Source organism: Eutrigla gurnardus (assembly GCF_963514095.1).
Source record: "Eutrigla gurnardus genome assembly, chromosome: 4".
In the NCBI taxonomy this organism is placed as follows: domain Eukaryota; kingdom Metazoa; phylum Chordata; class Actinopteri; order Perciformes; family Triglidae; genus Eutrigla; species Eutrigla gurnardus.
Window position 1 is genome coordinate 30,306,779 of NC_139918.1, and position 18,805 is coordinate 30,325,583.

Here is an 18,805-nt window from a genome sequence, read left to right on the forward strand (position 1 = left end):
GGTAAAAAAAACAGTTAATGCAGTTTCTGGTAATTGGGTGTAGGCGTTATATGTATTATATTCATGTGCATTACTGATTCCATATTTTTGATGCTAAACACAGATGGCACATCGGGCAGACTTGCGTGCATGTTCTCTTTAATCCTTATGATGAACCATCAGGCTGTTGTATCATCCCACGTGGTCTTTGGCGTCCGCATGCAAAGCCGGTATGATAATGATTACCAGTAGCAGGAACGCGTCCCCCGGCTGTGTTAGTGACCATTTAAAATGCTGGGTGATGATGTACAGAAGGCCTGAAGGCCACGTTCCCTATGTACCATACGGGAGGGGGGGTGGGGGGTTCTCTATACTGACGACTGTGTGCTGACAGCAGATATTTTACCACTGGCCTTCTCAAATGTTTTCAGACCAGAGATTTCACTATAGATTCACATGTGATGAGACATTAACCCACTTTCTTTTCTATTTTCTATTTATTCTTTGAATGTATTGCTTTTATAAAGTTGCAACACAACAAGTTTATTGTACTGTATTATCATATTAATTATTATTATTATTTAATAATCAAGGTAAGTCAACTTTTTTTAAACAACAAATAAAGTAGCGTGTGCACAGAAAAAAAGTGGGCCCAGAATTGATCCTGAGGGGTCCCGCAATGGTCCCTGGGTTAATATCTTATCACATGTGGGGATCTGTGACTGCTTGTGTTCATCAGATCCACCCGTCGCTCCTCAACACTCCAAATATGGTCACTTCCTTCTGCTGGTTGCAGAAATTCCAAGATGTTGACGGCTAACTTGGGTCCACTTATTCTGTGGAATAAAGACAAACATCTGTTGGCTTTGACAGAGCAACAATAACATATGACACTGAAATATAATATGATGTGAACTCAGGGAAAAGATGTCCTCTATTAATATAAAATATTTCTGACATCATAACTCTCCAGACTGACATATTGGCATATCTGCTTGGATGGTGAGGGTACATGTCAGAACCACTAACAGTCAATGATATATATTGGTTGAGACAAGTCTCCCTTTTTAATCAGCTTCAGCTCTGATTTTCTTCTATTCCCTTCATCCTCTTTCCCTTCCCTTTCTGTTTACTGTTTTATAGTCATCCCTTCTGTCCCGATCCGTCTCTTCTACCGTGCCTTGGATTCTGCAGTGGGAAGCTTTCATTTCGGCGTTAATAATGTGGAAGCCGAGGACTAATGTGAGGCCTCGGCTGTGATGAAGTGGCTATAATAATCCGTCGATGTGAACTGAATGAGGAAACCAAAAGCTCATCTGTCCTCAATGTCAGGAAGGTTTTTTTTTTCCGCCCTCGAGCTCATTGTGTCACAGCACCTATATCCTCCCTCAGAGAAACGAGATGAGACACAGTCCTACAGTTACACCACCAATGGTAGCAACACTGTCGTCATCGTGATTGCAGTTATCCCTCTCTTGGTTTGAATGACTTGAACATGATGTATAAACACACGGCTTGTGTGTCGCTAACAGGGCAGCACATAGTACAGGTATTATAATGTACTTAAAATGTAATTTCTCTTTTTGAAGATTCTTGGATCTTCTCATCATAAATACAAATAATATAGTTTATTTAAAGGTGCTAAATTCAAAACTCAGAAATAAAATTCTGCTGGCAGGTTTCTTTTTTCACGAAAATTTAAGTTTGGGCTCAATCAATTATTACAGAAGTAACTTAATTCATATTTTAGTTTGTTTTTTATTTATTCATTATTTTAACATTCACTGTATGAATGAGTTAGATCCTGATCTGCAGGCGGCTCCTCTGCCATCAGTGTTTGAATGTGTGTGAACGGGTAAAAGTGACTGAATGTAGTGTGAAGCGCCTTGAGTAGCTAGTTAGCTAGAAAAGCGCGTTACATAAATGCAGGTCCATTTACGCAATACGTCATTTATTTCTCTCTTGATTGAAGATCTTCCAGGTTTAGATGAAACCACAGTGACATGTTGTTGACTGCTTGGGACTGTTGGGCTTCCTCTATGTAGCAGCAGGATGAAGGTAAAGTTGTACTGCAGTCTGCTGGGAAGTAGCTGTGTTTGCTGAGGCATGATAACACAACCCTGCAGTGTGTGTACTCACTACTGTACCTACTGTATGTGTGTTACAGAAGTATTCTCTCTGTGTGTGTGTGTGTGTGTGTGTGTGTGTGTGTGTGTGTGTGTGTGTGTGTGTGTGTGTGTGTGCGTGTGCGTGTGTACAAGACGCCGCAGTCACATGTAACTGCAGTACAGTGGCCCATCAATACCAGCAACCCCACACGCATGCAGTTCTGGTGAGGTCATCACACACACACACACACACACACACACACACACCTCGGCTGTCACTGCCAATAATAAGGATGTGTGTGTGTGCTGAGTTCAGCAGATATGTTGAAGTGAATGTGATGTAACTGAAGCTTTTACAGCACTTCTGACAGACAGGCAGACAGACAGACAGACAGGCAGGCAGGCAGGCAGGCAGGATCTGAGCTGTGTACGGTTTCAGTTTAAATGGGTTTAGCTTTTAATTTATGACTTGCAGCCTCACTTATAATGTAATATATTGGGATTAAGGAATTAAAGAATAATTTGGCCCTCACTTCTGTCAGTCATGATAACTCTGCACTCACCAAACTAATGGAGGAGATGTTGGAACTTGTCAACATCACTGCAACAAAGCCAGACCTTTATCATTTAATTGGTAAAACAAAGAGTGCGTGAATCTGAAATGTAGCTAGTAATGCCTCATATCTGGTTCTGGAAAGTGAAGCCAATACTGAAGTGCCTTAAACTGTCGTCTTTTCTGTTGGCCACCAGGGGGCAACTCCTCTCTGATAACGAACCTACTTTTGTCTTGATCTATTATCTCTGTAAACATTGTAAAGATGAGTTTATGGTCTCAATCTCTAGTTTCAAGTCTTCTTAAATACAGCATGATGTGTAGTTCGTAGTTGAAGCAGGAAATCTCAGCAACAACGTGACGGTTCGCCTTCATTTTCTTGCTAGCCATCCGTGTAATTGTGTCTCAGGACCTTTCAGACCTCTTTTAAGTGATGTTGCCAAATTCTCACAGCTCAGCAATTAACTTGGTGAGAATGTCATTATCATTATAATGATGGCCAACACAATTAACTACACAATTAAAATGTCTAAAATGTGTTAGGTATGTTGTTATGCTTGTCTAGGAACAGCACAAAAGGTCTGTTTCCACCAGGAAAACAAGATGCAGGAAACACACATGAATTCATTTTATAGATTTTGTAGATTTACAGAAAATTTGGTTAAAATATGCACTACATTTAGATGCAACCTTGGCCTGTAGCTTCGACCATGTTCCACAGACCGCCAGTCACAGATACAGGATTTGCTTCATGTATTCAACGGTCACTGTGTTGCACCAGTTCGTTTCTCTGTCGGATCATTATTTCTTTCAGCGTCGTTCCTTTTATTTCGAGTAAAGGGTGCTCGCTTTCTGTACGTCCCGCCATCCGTCACCCGATTAATAATACATCCAACTTATTTTCCGTGCTCCTCTGCAGCCCCTGTTTTGTCTCCCCTCATCCCTCAGCCCCTCCCGTCTTAAACCGTCTTATACCAGGTTGATTTATTTTCACAGTCAAATGTAGCGTTAGCATAGTGGAGGTGGTTAAACATACTATGGTAAACATACTGGTAGAGGAAACTAAAAATAAGCTCAAAGCGTGGTAATGTAGGGACGGCTCCTACAGGGCTGGTTGGTACTGTAGCTGTTGAGCTAATAGCTGAAACGTTAGCATGTCACAGTAGCTCTCCAGGCTAACTAGCTTGCCAACCGTTGATTTTGCTTTGCATTTTTAATGATGGAATGTTGTTGTTGTTGTTGTTGTTTTTTACTAAATTGTCAACAAAATGAAAGAAAAGACCAAAACCAACAATTACTCGAGTCTTGGTAGTCTTTAACCGGTTTCAGATTTCGGTTTTGCAAACAGCTGCAGATTGTGACGTTGAGCGTCTTCTCACGTGTCCTGGAGCTAAAATGTTAAAGCAAAGTAGTACATTTTCTCTGTTATTATTTCTCCAGTAACTGTTAAAAAATACATCAATGAGACACTTTTGCACTGGGCGACGATTTCCTTTATTTCCATGAAAGCTCGACAACGTCATTTATTGTGACTGAATGTCACACACACACACACACACACCGTCCTGCTACCCCAAATACTCACGAGGACACCGAATGTGGACTAATCCACAGCTAAAAATAGACAAACACAAATGCATACATATTTCCTGCTGTTTGAGTAACATTTATTAAAAAAAAACATACAGGCAGGACGGCCACAGACAGGTGTGGGAAGTTAGTATTAAGAGCCAAACTAACACATTGTTGATTTTGTGCCAGTTTATCCTTTAAAGTTTGAATGATTGTGTTTATTTCCCCCTCCCCCAACTCTAAGTGCTCGTCTCTCTCTAGAAATGGTGACAGCTGTGACTGAGGATGCGGAAGTTTGACATTAACCTCTCCTTGGCCCAGAGACAGAGACTTAAGCATTAGCAGTAAAAACACACCAATATTAGCTGCATTAGTTCACAATATTTGTTTTATTTATAGGTACTGTACTCACATTTTACTCCTTTTTCCTCCCTCCCCCTCCCCCACTATCATTTATTTATTTACATATTTTACATGTCTAAACAAAGGGGAAACAAATGGCGAAATGTTAAAAAAAAGGAAAAATAATCAGTTTTGTTCACAAATTACCCACCAGTCTTCTGTTGTTGGAAAAATGAGCAGTTGACAAATATTTTTTCTATGCTGAAAGAGGAGAATTATTCGATCACTAAACTTTAAAGTCACAATATAAAAATCTGGGACTCAGACGCCTGAGTATTGATATGTTCATACCGAACGCCGTTTATCAGATCGAGGTGAAACCGTAACCTACCATTTACATGTCAAGGTCAAAAGTAGCTGCGTCAGTCATGATGCTTTTATTGTTGCCTCGTGAAACACGGAGAGAAACAACAAGAAGTAAAAAGTGCAGATGTCAGGCAGCAGGTGTGTCTCTCAGGTTGAATCCCACTCAGCTGTCGCTCCCGGCTGCCTTTCAGTTTGAGCTTTCAGATGGAGGCTGAGATTTTAAAAAAAACATAAAGAAAACATAGATTTATTCATCTTGTATTGTGCCGGATTTTAGTGCAATTGATCTGCAGATGAAAAATGTTGTGATATCCGGATAAATTACTTAATAAGATGAGCTAAAACGGACGGTCGACTTAACGAACGCCGCTGAGCAACGGTGTCATGTCGCAGCGCCGATAACAGCGAAAGCTATTTTTGATGGCGGTTTCCCACGCTTGTATATTTTGAGGAGTCGGCAGTGTGTTTGAAAGAGCTTCCAGGCCGGTCATGCGGAAATGCCACAAAAAATAATGTCTGAAAAACAAGAAGGTGCTTGACCTTCAGGCCCGACGCTGGCTGCTGTCCTCAGAGGACTGTCTGGTTTCTGACTGCGACTGCACGCACACAGTGTGTGTGTGTGTGTGTGTGTGTGTGTGTGTGTGTGTGTGTGTGTGTGTGTGTGTGTGTGTGTGTGTGTGTGTGTGTGTGTGTGTGTGTGTGTGTGTGTGTGTGTGTGTGTGTGTGTGTGTGTGTGTGTGTGTTTAAAGGGATGTCTGAGATGGAAAGAAAAACAAGAGCAAAAAGTAAAGGGCTAAAAGAGCAACGCTTTACGTGCAAATCACCTGCATCCAGATGAGTCCATCCCTTCATTTACAGTGAGAATACACAGACGTAGCTTCTTCCACACATTAGTGCTAATGTTTTGTTGCTCGTGTATCTGAACATATAATACATTTTTCATACACTTGAGCTAAATGACTTTTGAACAATTGGGATTGTAATTTTAATCCCTCACACTTAATGTACTATGATATATGACAGTCATGTTTAAACTGAATGTGGCACCTTTAAACTTTTTTTCTGCCACATCCTGCATGCAAAAAGCCGAGAATGCAAAGAGACACTGAGTGAAAACAGTCATGACTCAGGAAGAGTGATGGAAAGGGAGAGAACGAACCAAATCTTTTTGACAGTTGTTTTGTCTGCTGTTTATCTGCCTGTCTGCCTCTGTCTCTGTGTGTGTGTGTGTGTGTGTGTGTGTGTGTGTGTGTGTGTGTGTGTGTGTGTGTGTGTGTGTGTGTGTGTGTGTGTGTGTGTGTGTGTGTGTGTGTGTGTGTGTGTGTGTGTGTGTGTGTGTGTGTGTGTGTGTGTGTGTGTGTGTTTGCTTTCAGCTGGATGTAAATTCAGCAAACCGCCGATGCGTGACCTTGATAGAGCCATAAAAAACACTTGCTGTCAGTTAATGCACACTTGTTAATGTTTAATGATGTCCACCATTAAATAATAAATAATAATACATTTATATTCTAAAACCACCACAACCACAAGCTTTATTTAAAGCACATTTGTAAAGTTCATACTTGTTTTGTTGTTGGTTAAATTGTAAGTTTGTTGTTGTTGTTTTTTTTACATAAATATGGATATGGAGTGGATGTGAGTGGCAGAAGTAGAGCGTTATTTAATTTGATCAGATAATGGCTCCCGATGAAGTAAGTGGACACGCAGTTAGTGTTTGCATTATTCAGTTGACTTACTTTTATTGTTATGATAATAACTTCATGGTTTTATATCTGTGCCACTGGATCGGATATAATGGAGCCGATGGTGCAAATCTCTCAATGGGTTATATCATCCTCGTATTATGGAGCACTTAACTCCCCTCTTCCTCCTCCTCTTCATCCTCCTCCTCTTCATCCTCCTGTTTCCTCCGCCGTTAACGGCGGTGGCAAACTTGTATTTCACATAAAGTATTCATCAATGTGCCTCAGCGGATGGCACAAAGCATCGATCCTTGAAGACACGTCCACGGACAGAAGGCGTTGCCTAGGGAGCCGCAGATGATGTCGTCCTCTCCTTGCGTAACCATGGTGATGGCCCCTTCAGCAACGTGTTGTGTCTGCTCGTCTCACTGTCAAAAGATGCACCCAACAACACACACACACACACACACACACGAGCTGCGGAGGCAGGTTTGGGGAGGCGGGACCTGTCTGACGCTTAAACAGCTGACAGAGCAGAGCGACAGGTTCAGGCTCTCGGCCCGTCTCACTGAGTGTTTTTGAAGGAAAGGACGCAGGATGCGGTTGTCACAAATAGGGATGGGATGGTAAAGGAGTTTATCGCATTAAAAATCTTGGTAGAGAAGAAAAAAACAGAGTCTGGTTCAAATAAAATAGGCCTCCATGTTCCAAAACAGACACACAATGTTGCTGTTTTTAAAAACACATCTATACAGTATTTTTTTTTGTCCTTTATGATCTTCTCTAAAAAATGTATAATCGTGAGATTTCAACATAATGAGCTAGTCCGTGATGTTTGTGTTGTGATCTGCGATGATGCTGATCAAGGTTCTTTTTATCATCTTCTTTAGGTCCAGGGATGATGTCATCAGGGATGATGTCATCAGGAGGCCGCCAGGACCCGCCGGGACAGTCCGCCTTCAGCTCTGACTACCTGTCTGGTGAGGGAGGAGGGAGTGCTAGTTATGTGTCACACGGTTTTCCCCACTTTGCACAGAAGTTTGAGTAGTTGTTTTGCCGCAGAGGCCCATGGGAGTTGTAGTTTATGTAGCCCATATACTTTACTTGCCCTTCAAAGACTTGAGACTTGACTCGGACGATCATGAGCCACAGATGTCACCAGTAACATTAATAATGGCTACGTTCTATTCTGGTGTCCCAGTGAGCCATGACAGTGTACCAGGACCCTGCACTGAGCAGCTAAATGGAACTCAGCCAGTGCATTTCCAAGACATGTTTTAAATGTTTCTGTTTTGTTTTGTATCCAACTTTTCAGACTGCATCTACATTTAAATGTGTTTTATGTCCTACTGGTTCGATTCGTTCTGCTCCGCCTGATCATTCACCTCGTTTCTGAACTTCCTCCGTCCGGCTGTCCCAATGTCCCCTCGCTCGGTCGCTCCTCCATTTCTCCCTCTCTTTCTATTTGTGTGTCTGTGTCTCTCTTTCAGGTCCAATGATGGGTGGGAGGACGGATCAATGGAGCATGAACAAGACAAAGGACAACAGCATGCCTGACTCGTTTCTAGGTCCACTTTCCTTTTTTCTTTTTATATCTGAATACAAAGTTAGGAGGACGTTGTGATTTCCCTCCTCTCTGTTTACACCCAACAACACTGAATGTGAAACACTACCAACTCATTTGGCTGAAATTGGTGGTTAGAATTTGTCAATTCATGGGGCAATATTCAAAGAAAAAAACTTCGGAATTTCCGAGATTAAAGTTGTGCATTTTACGAGAAAAAAACTCTGATATCTTCTGAGATTTAAGTGATACATTTTCAAGAAGAAACGTACACATTTCTGAGAAAAAAAACGTGTATGTGTGTATGATGCCTGCAGTGGATGACCTATTCAAATTATACTTTTAAATTTGTGAGTTTTTTTCACGTAAATGTACTGAAATGTATCTTGGAATACTTTTGACAGTATTTTAACTGCTTTCCGGCAAGTTCAACTCCATGTCCATGACTTTGCTAAGCCCCGCCCCTTGTGTGCTGCCACATCAGATCTACCTGGGAGCCCACACAGTCAATAAATATGATTATTACTTTTATGTGATTATAGAATATTCATGCATCTGTCACAGCTAGTAGAAAAAAAAGTGTGAAAATAAAACAGTGAAAATTAGTGCAATTGCCTGGCAGTCTTTGATATGACCACTGGGCGGCGCTGATTCCTCATGTCGTAGCTTTAACATTGTTTAAGTAATGCTTACATTTGTCAGCAACAGTTTGTATTTAGTATCTTTGTACTTAAAGGGCCGGTGTGTAGGATTTAAAGGGGATGAATTTGCAGAAATGGAACATATTATTAGTATACTATCATGTCATTAGTGTTTAATCACCTGAAAGTAAGTAAACCTATTTTTTGAAATGGTCAAACATGCTTTGGAAGCGTTACGAAGCGAGTCTACAGAGGATCACGTGACGCAATTTCACCTTATCTAGTTAAACTTTCATCCATATCATATCAATAATTTAATCGTATCCACTTTGAACTCAGACCTTCATTATTTAGGTTTAAATAAGTTAATGGATGAATCCGTAATATACTGAAAAATTGCCTGAATAGCGACCTTTTCATTAAATACTGCCTCTTGGTGGTTGCATCTCAAGTCTCAGCCAGCAGTGCGCTGTGGGAGCATCAATTATCGCTTTCAGCGCGGTCTGATCTTCTTCACGTAGTCCGCCATGTTTTTATAGCAGTCCAGATCAAACGAACCAAACACTGGCTCTAGAGAGAGACTTTCATCATTATACGTTACCCGAAGGCCACCGTAGGACACGCTTGGAAAGGGAGGGGTTAGTGGAGGGGTATGCCAATGAATCCTCCATTCTGCTCCTTTAAGGCCGGCAGGCCAGTCTGGTTATGTTTCACTGTTATAAAGTATCACCAGTCTAACCAGCTTCCTACAGTAGAAACAGTTACATTCCCACCATCGTGACGTATCGCTGTGCTCCGTCTCTCCATCAGGCTTTTCCCAGTCTGGGATGGGAGGCACCGTGGGGTCCAGCATGCCACCGTTCCAGACCAGTATGGGCTCCGCTCTCGGCCACACCGGGATGGGTTCGGCCATGGACACCCAGAAGAGTTCGGGCCTGTTTGGTGTGGACAACAAAACGGCCAGTAACACCAGTGGGAGCAGTCCCTTTAAAACCGGTGATCTGCTGTCTTCCGGTGGCCCGGGACTCCAGCCTATGGATCACTCTACAGGTACCAGATAGCCAGCTGGTTGCATGTGTTACTGAGGGAGGGGCGGTCAGGAGAACGAGGAGAGACGGGGAACTTGTGGTGTATGTAGTGCTGTTATTTACCGGACGCTCGCGATACTAAAACACTGAGCGGATGTTTTCATGTAGGAGGGCTGGTTGGCTTCGTCACCTCGTAGCCGGAGTCTTCTATGGAGTATCATCTTACGTTTGGTTTAATCAAATCTCAGGGGCAGCCTCTTCTAGATGTAGGTGGAGAGTCCCGGCTCTGCTCTGATATCACCGGCCGCCTCGCGGCTTTTACGGTCTTTTCTCTTCATCTACTGACAAACTGGATCAACAGACAGAAACAGCGACAGAAATAAACACAGGACAGTTTTATTAACTGCAGTCTGATAAAAAAAAAAGCCCAAGTGCTACCCATGAAATGTCTCACCGCCTCTGAATTATTAATCTTTACAATAATTAACAGCGGCTGAACTGAATTTGCGGTTGCCGAGCAACAAACGCACAAAACCCGCAGGGTGATTTAAAGACGAAATGGCGTGGCGTTTGCCGTCTCCGGGGCAATAAATATAGATTTTAACCACAGGACCCTCAGCCGAACTTTTAAAGTGACTCAGCATCTGATTTTCAGCAGCGCAGGACGTATTAAACATTTAGCGAGCTCTTCTCCGGGGTTTTATTTAGGATCTCTGCTCTGCTCTATTGTGTTGGGGAGCTAAAGATAGCCCAATGCAGGCTGGGTACTTCTAGAAAACTAGAGTGAGATGAGAAGAGATGGTCTGGTAACAAACGCTATTTGGTAACTCAGGAAATAACATTTGTTTGACTATGAAAATGACACATTTACACTTTCTATAACGTATTATAAACATACTTATAATGTGGTATAATCTGCTTATAGCACTTTGTAATTACAGTTCTATGCACTCATGAATATTCAGCATGCTTTATAACAAGAATCACAACACAATCAGCATTTTGGAGCATTAAGGTCAATTATCATAAGACTTCATAATTGTTGGTCCAATCATTGACATTTTATTTTTACAAGGATCATAGTGTCTTATTATTCAAATATAATACATTATAATCTTTTGCATGCATGAATAACAATGTGATTATGAGTTACTCTAAGTGGCCATTATTTCCTTTATGTTATTAAAATTACATTTTTACTTTACTTGTAGATGAAAATGTATGAAAAAAAGCCTTTTAAACCCTTTTTAATCACGTCTACGGTCATATTGTTCACCTACTTAACAATTTATGCAAAAAATATTTTAAAATAATAATTTTTCAACAACTTTCAACCAATAATATGACATCCAGCCATCGCCATGACTACGTCCACTTCTGATATACAGTCTATGATTAAAAGTCAGTGTGAACAGGAACCGGAGCGGAAATAAAATGCAACAATATCATTTTTCCTGGTCTGAAGCGAATGAACCAAACTACAGGTGTGAAAGAACCTGGAAACTATATATTTATACAGGTGGAAAGATATTTTGTTGCATGAATCCGTGTGCAGAACAGCGGCGATACATTTATCTACCAGCCTTCTGTTTCCCTTCCGAGCTTTAAAGCTAAAAGTCCTCCACACTCACCTGCTCCTCTGTCTGTGCAGGAGCCAGCGAGCGTTTCACCTGAACTCTGACATGCACAAAGGCAGCGTAGTCGAGGAAGCCGGCGCTCCGACGTTAATGGTGCTGTTGGCAGGTTGCCACACTCCAGATTAAGATGTGTTTCCCATTAAATACCTCATCAAATTAAATATAGATGATAATGCCCTGGGCTTGTCTCTTCCTCAAGCTGTTTATAGCTTGGCGAGCATTGGAGGCCGAAGGGAAAATAGCTACTTCAATCACTTTGGAAATACGGGGGGAATAGTTGATCCATTTTATCCAGTGATGTAAAACAGATCGAGGAGGTGGGAGGATGAAAACCGAGGTAGAGGAATAGTTCAGAGTGAGAGGGGTTGCTAGTTGTATTTATGCCGTCTGTCTCTGTATCTGTTTCTATCTGTTCATCTTTCTCTCGTTCTCTCTGAGCTGATGAAGTGCTTGTCAGAAATAATTCAGAAATATTGCTCAGGAGGAAAAACCCAAATCCAGCTGTGATGACTTCATCCCCAGACAAGAGGAGATAGTGGGAACAGACAAATGAAGGGATTCTTGTTTGTTTGTTTGTTTGTTAAAACCTGCATGCATTGTGTTGTGGTCCTGTATCACGTCCCACATGTTCACATGGATCATGTTCCTGTTTGTCCATGTGGGACGATGATCCATTCATCACCAGGATGCTTCAGACATGCATGCATTTCTTCTAAATCATGCATGCTCATGTGCTCGATACATTTACCTTGTTAAGTTGTTCCAGTGTGTGTGTGTGTGTGTGTGTGTGTGTGTGTGTGTGTGTGTGTGTGTGTGTGTGTGTGTGTGTGTGTGTGTGTGTGTGTGTGTGTGTGTGTGTGTGTGTGTGTGTGTGTGTGTGTGTGTGTGTGTGTGTGTGTGTGTGTGTGTGCTTGCGCCTGCGGCCTATACAAGACCCTGGGTCATGCTGATGATGATGATGATTTAAGAGAAATGTGTAGAGATTTACAGTTTATTGACTTAACACCATCCATTCCAGACTCCATTCACAATCTTCACATTTTAAATCGTACACAATAAGATATGTATTTCTACTTGTACGCCCTCTCATTTTGCTGTATTCATTGGGATTCATACACAGTAGAATGATTCTGTAATATAAAAGGATATAAAAATGTAAAATGTACACTAGACCTCCAGTCACACTTTTGGTCAAAGTCACCTTCAATTGGCACATTTGAATGAAAACACACAGATAGCAGATAAATCAAAGCACATTCTTCTCAGCTGATTCTGAGATGCTCAGTTGCTGTAAAAGCAACACGTATCTACATACCTGTGTCCAATCCACTGAAGCCTAGAAAGTCTAACAGGTGAGTATATGACAGGTTGAATGTATTTATAAAAGCAGGCACCATCACATACATCATATGGTATGAAAAGGTTTTAAAAAAAGGCCTAAAAGCACTTGGACTGTGGTTACTATGGCTGTAGAAACCCAGGGGAGACAAGCAGACAGGATGAGTCATATGGTCATTTTCCCAGTCAGGGCTCCAGGTCGTCCAGTAGTCGACATGCGTTGTGTATGTATGAAGCACAGAGTCTTTGCGTTATTGTAAAATGACTTGAATGAATAGCTTGCTAATTCTGTCCTTCTGTGCTAACTCACTAGTCTCCCCACTTCAGCTGTCACTTGAAGACATGTATTTATGTATTAATTCATTTACAAGTTTACTTGACAAGGGGCCACCTTTAATTGTGAGTCACAGATCAAGTCCGACATCCTCCAAAGCCATATTTACACTGTATTTATAACGTTGACATAGAAAACTAAACCAAAGTTCTAGCTTCTGAAATAATCGGAGAAGTTGCGTGAATGCAGACGGCGACTCCTCTAATGAGGACGTACTAGCTGATGAAAAATAAAGCCATCTGCTGCAAAGCCCCAGCTCTGATCTTTTTTTCTGCTGTGTTCACATTTTACAGAATGTAATTAATTAAATACGCATTAATGTAATGATAATGCCTATTCCTACGCAAAAACCAATAATCCACCCTCAGTTATTCAAAGCCCCTCTTCTTCAAAAATCACTTTTACTGGTAAAAACGTCATACTTTGACGAGTCATTTCACCCATTTACTGCCATGAAAGGGAACCCTGTAGACGAGAAGTAGTGAGATCCACCTATGGTAACCACAATCTGATGGCTTTTTGGCATGATTCTCTGACACAGTATGTGATTGGTTCCTCCTCTTATAAAATCCCCCCCCCCCCTTCGGCAGCTCCCGTCCTCTCTCCCAGCGGCTCATTGGACGACAGCAGTCCCACGTCCTCGGCCTCCGAGCCCCTCAGCCCCGAGAGGGCGGGGCCGGGGGGCGAGGCTGGCAAGCAACAGCAGAGACGGCGGAAGAAGAAGAGGAAGGGCCGCAACCAGGTCTACGACTTCCTGGAGAATAACGGCGGCCAATCAGACAAGCGTGGCGGAGGGGAGGCGCCGGAGGAGGACGAGGACGAGGAGGAGAACTGGGAGTGGGAGATCAGAGAGAGCGGGGGAGGGGGGAGAGTGAAAGGCAAGAAGACCAAGAGTCGGGCGAAACTTCCAGAGGAGTGGGGAGTGCCCCAGCAGCCCGGCTCCCCCACCCGGGCTACAGCCGCCGACTCTGGTCCTTCTGACTCCAGAGCTCCAGAATCCAACCCCAGCCCTGTTCTGCCCTCGGCCCCCTCACAAATACCCACAAGTTTCACCAACAGCTCCCATGCTAGCCTCGCAGCAGATCCGTCTCTGCGCTCCTACGAGCCGATGTGCGTAGACGACTTCCCTTTGTCTGCTAAAGACGGTCGGAAAGCAAACGGAGAGAACCTTTCGAGCAGCAGACCTGAACCCGGCGCCAGCGCCGTGGCTAGCGTTGCAGAAAAGCGTAGTGTAGCTGGGGATGTTGGCGGTAGTCTAGCGTTGATGACCGGGGACAATCTGAGCCCAGTGTCCCAGACCTTCTCTTTCCTGGATTCAGTCCTGCAGACCCCTCCTGGCTCCACCCCCGACTCCCAGACCACCACCCCTATCACCAACACCCCCTCCCTTGCCACGGTGACAAAGTCCACCCCAACAGAAACTGGCACCCCTGCTTCACAAGCCGCTTCTGTTTTCAACCCCTCCAAGAGCACGCCTGACCTTCCTCCTGCTTTGTCCAGCAACCCGTCACCGTTAGCCGCCGCAGAAACACGCCCTCCGCCCACTGTGGCATGCTCAACCCTCAACGTAGACGCCAAGCCTTTCGTCCCCTCAGCCACACTCATGTCCTCCGCCTCCTCGGCCACGCCCTTCAGTCCCTCGGCTTCTCCCACTCCCGCATCACCATCAGTCACTCCCCCAAAAAGCGTAGCCACGCCCTTTAGCTCAGCAGCAGCCACACCCCCTCCACCCATCACCCCCGCAGCCCCTCCTTCTCTCCCTGCACACTCAGAGCACCAGGAGTCCTCGTCGCCACAGCTCCCCCCACTGGAAGGTTGGTGAACTACAGGGAAGATTATGAATAACATGGGGCAAATTAATAGGCTAGGCTAGCTACTATTTGTCTTTCCTGTGTGCATGGCTCTTTGTCTGTGGATCGAGCACCAGGCCCGCTTGGTGCTCGATCCTTTCCTCTGTGTATTTGTAATAACCGGGGGCCCAACACAGAAATGCAGAGCGGCTCAAGTTTTAACCTGTTTTTATCTACAATCGATCTACTTTTTATTGCCATTAAGACATATTGATTTTATCACTAAAAAAACAGCGTGTCCCTTTTCCCAGCTGTTGGCATGACAAATGTAGCGTGCTTGTCGGGTCCCTATATTACCAAAGCTTCCAGGGTAAAGTGATAACTGATTTGATTCCCCTCCGTCTGCCTCTATTTATCTGTTACCATGATCATAACAGCTGTTGTCACTTGTTGCTGCGTCTGATAGCCCTCCTATCTTTGCTTGCTCCACTGTCTTCTTCTCCTCCATCTGATCGTCAGCTTCTGTGTGACCTCCCACTATCTCCTCTCTGTCCATAGAAACATGACCCGGGTCCTTGCATGGCAACGCTAGTTTGCTACCTTATGAAATCAGTAACGTTATAGCTGTTGGAGAAGTTAAACGTAGCCATGGTCGTGTGACTAAGAAAAGTAAATTGTTGACAAATAATCAAAACATTGTGGTTGGCGAGGCACAACCTGCACTTATCCAATTGTCATGATGTCTCTTGTTTTTTTTTTGTGTATATATCTTCTGTTTCTATCTGTTTATAATGAATGCGACCACATTAAGAGTTGCAAAGATGATTTTATCTCCAGAAGCACAAAAATCAGATTAGATTATGTTTCTAAAACCCTCCAGTCAGCTTGACATATCAATTTGAATGTTTTTAAAAAAATGTTTATCGAGTTCAATTTTATTTGTCATTACAGCCATATTTGTAAAAAAAAAACCATGAGGGTGAAATCCCTGAGAAACCATGAAACGATCCGAACCGTGTGTTTTGTGATCCATTGAACCCCTAACGTGGGCTGACTTCCCTGTCACTCCTGTCATAATTACTACGGCCACTAGGGGTCACTGTGGTCTCGTATTGATATCAGTGATGGACCATGTGGACCGATGATAACGGCCTTCTGAGCGTGTTAGTGGGTGGATCAGACCCGTTCTAACCCGTATCTCTCCATCTCTCAGCTGATAACATGGGAAGCAGTTGATTCTTAGTAGTAAACATTACTTGAATCCATTAGACATCAGTTTGACAAAGATATCCTTAGATATCTTCCTGCGTCGATACGACCACTGTTTAAGTATCTAAAATGACATGAATTGATTTTTAACCACTTCTGACCTTGATCTTACTATCCAGAGCAGCTTTTAAAGAAGTCCACGTGAGGATCTGCTTGTATGACATGTTATCCTAATTACTTTCGGGCATCAGGGTTTCCCCCCAGTTGTTAGACGAGTCTAAAAGAGTTAAGTGCATGACATGACAATATAAGATAGAGCTGCCCATGAGGGTCCCACTCAGACCTCTTGGAATTTGGGTAAAACCCTGAGACAACCTCTGATTCTTCCTCCCGATAACGCTGGTTTTCAGTCCTGAGGCCTCCCAGTCTGCTGGATGGAGATTTATTTTATCTCGAGGCTTCTCCTTGGCCTTTTCTCACGACTTAAACATGATTTTTTTTTTTTGTAAAATGTTAACTTGATTGATTAATTGATCTAACTTCTCTGAAACGTCCTGTAGTCTCTGAAGGATCCTGTAGTCTCTGAAACGTCCTGTAGTCTCTGAAGAATCCTGAAGTCTCTGAAGGATCCTGTAGTCTCTGAAGCATCCTGTAGTCTCTGAAGGATCCTGTAGTCTCTGAAATGTCCTGTAGTCTCTGAAGGATCCTGTAGTCTCTGAAGGATCCTGTAGTCTCTGAAGCATCCTGTAGTCTCTGAAGGATCCTGTAGTCTCTGAAGGATCCTGTAGTCTCTGAAGAATCCTGAAGTCTCTGAAGGATCCTGTAGTCTCTGAAGCATCCTGTAGTCTCTGAAGGATCCTGTAGTCTCTGAAATGTCCTGTAGTCTCTGAAGGATCCTGTAGTCTCTGAAGGATCCTGTAGTCTCTGAAGCATCCTGAAGTCTCTGAAGGATCCTGTAGTCTCTGAAGCATCCTGTAGTCTCTGAAGCATCCTGTAGTCTCTGAAGGATCCTGTAGTCTTTTAAGGATCCTGTAGTCTCTGAAGGATCCTGTAGTCTCTGAAGGTTCCTGTAGTCTCTGAAACATCCTGTAGTCTCTGAAGGTTCCTGTAGTCTCTGAAGGATCCTGTAGTCTCTGAAGCATCCTGTAGTCTCTGAAGCATCCTGTAGTCTCTGAAGGATCCTGTAGTCTTTGAAGGATCCTGTAGTCTCTGAAGCATCCTGTAGTCTCTGAAGGATTCTGTAGTCTCTGAAGCATCCTGTAGTCTCTGAAGGATCCTGTAGTCTTTTAAGGATCCTGTAGTCTCTGAAGGATCCTGTAGTCTCTGAAGCATCCTGTAGTCTCTGAAGGATCCTGTAGTCTCTGAAGCATCCTGTAGTCTCTGAAGGATCCTGTAGTCTTTGAAGGATCCTGTAGTCTCTGAAGCATCCTGTAGTCTCTGAAGGATCCTGTAGTCTCTGAAGCATCCTGTAGTCTCTGAAGGATCCTGTAGTCTCTGAAGCATCCTGTAGTCTCTGAAGCATCCTGTAGTCTCTGAAGGATCCTGTAGTCTCTGAAGGTTCCTGTAGTCTCTGAAACATCCTGTAGTCTCTGAAGGATCCTGTAGTCTTTGAAGGATCCTGTAGTCTCTGAAGCATCCTGTAGTCTCTGAAGGTTCCTGTAGTCTCTGAAGCATCCTGTAGTCTCTGAAGGTTCCTGTAGTCTCTGAAGCATCCTGTAGTCTCTGAAGGATCCTGTAGTCTCTGAAGCATCCTGTAGTCTCTGAAGGATCCTGTAGTCTCTGAAGGATCCTGTAGTCTCTGAAGCATCCTGTAGTCTCTGAAGGATCCTGTAGTCTCTGAAGCATCCTGTAGTCTCTGAAGCATCCTGTAGTCTCTGAAGGATCCTGTAGTCTCTGAAGGTTCCTGTAGTCTCTGAAACATCCTGTAGTCTCTGAAGGTTCCTGTAGTCTCTGAAGCATCCTGTAGTCTCTGAAGGATCCTGTAGTCTCTGAAGCATCCTGTAGTCTCTGAAGGATCCTGTAGTCTCTGAAGCATCCTGTAGTCTCTGAAGCATCCTGTAGTCTCTGAAGGATCCTGTAGTCTCTGAAGGTTCCTGTAGTCTCTGAAACATCCTGTAGTCTCTGAAGGTTCCTGTAGTCTCTGAAGGATCCTGTAGTCTCTGAAGGATCCTGTAGTCTCTGAAGGTTCCTGTAGTCTCTGAAACATCCTGTAGTCTCTGAAGCATCCTGTAGTCTCTGAAGGTTCCTGTAGTCTCTGAAGCATCCTGTAGTCTCTGAAGGATCCTGTAGTCTCTGAAGGTTCCTGTAGTCTCTGAAACATCCTGTAGTCTCTGAAGCATCCTGTAGTCTCTGAAGCATCCTGTAGTCTCTGAAGGATCCTGTAGTCTCTGAAGCATCCTGTAGTCTCTGAAGGATCCTGTAGTCTTTGAAGGATCCTGTAGTCTCTGAAGGATCCTGTAGTCTCTGAAGGATCCTGTAGTCTCTGAAGCATCCTGTAGTCTCTGAAGGATCCTGTAGTCTCTGAAGTATCCTGTAGTCTCTGAAGGATCCTGTAGTCTCTGAAGGATCTCCATGTTGTTCAGGGGTTTCGAAGACGTTGCTTGGGTTGATAATGTGTTTTGATGAAGCTGATTCTGGCTGAACGTGATCTTTCTCTCTCCCC

The 18,805-nt window shown here is 43.4% G+C and overlaps 1 protein-coding gene across 3 annotated transcripts in view; it reads left to right on the top strand.

Moving 5' to 3' along the window:
* The window catches only part of LOC311012174 (uncharacterized protein), a 64,216-nt gene that overhangs the window by 13,073 nt on the left and 32,338 nt on the right, over positions 1 to 18,805 (top strand). For all 3 annotated transcript variants that reach the window (XM_084007516.1, XM_084007517.1, XM_084007518.1), the window contains exons 3-6: positions 7,493 to 7,582; positions 8,093 to 8,170; positions 9,618 to 9,857; positions 13,735 to 14,958. In XM_084007516.1, coding sequence (XP_083863642.1) covers positions 7,493 to 7,582; positions 8,093 to 8,170; positions 9,618 to 9,857; positions 13,735 to 14,958 — 1,632 coding nt within the window. The remainder of the gene's footprint in view (positions 1 to 7,492; positions 7,583 to 8,092; positions 8,171 to 9,617; positions 9,858 to 13,734; positions 14,959 to 18,805) is intronic.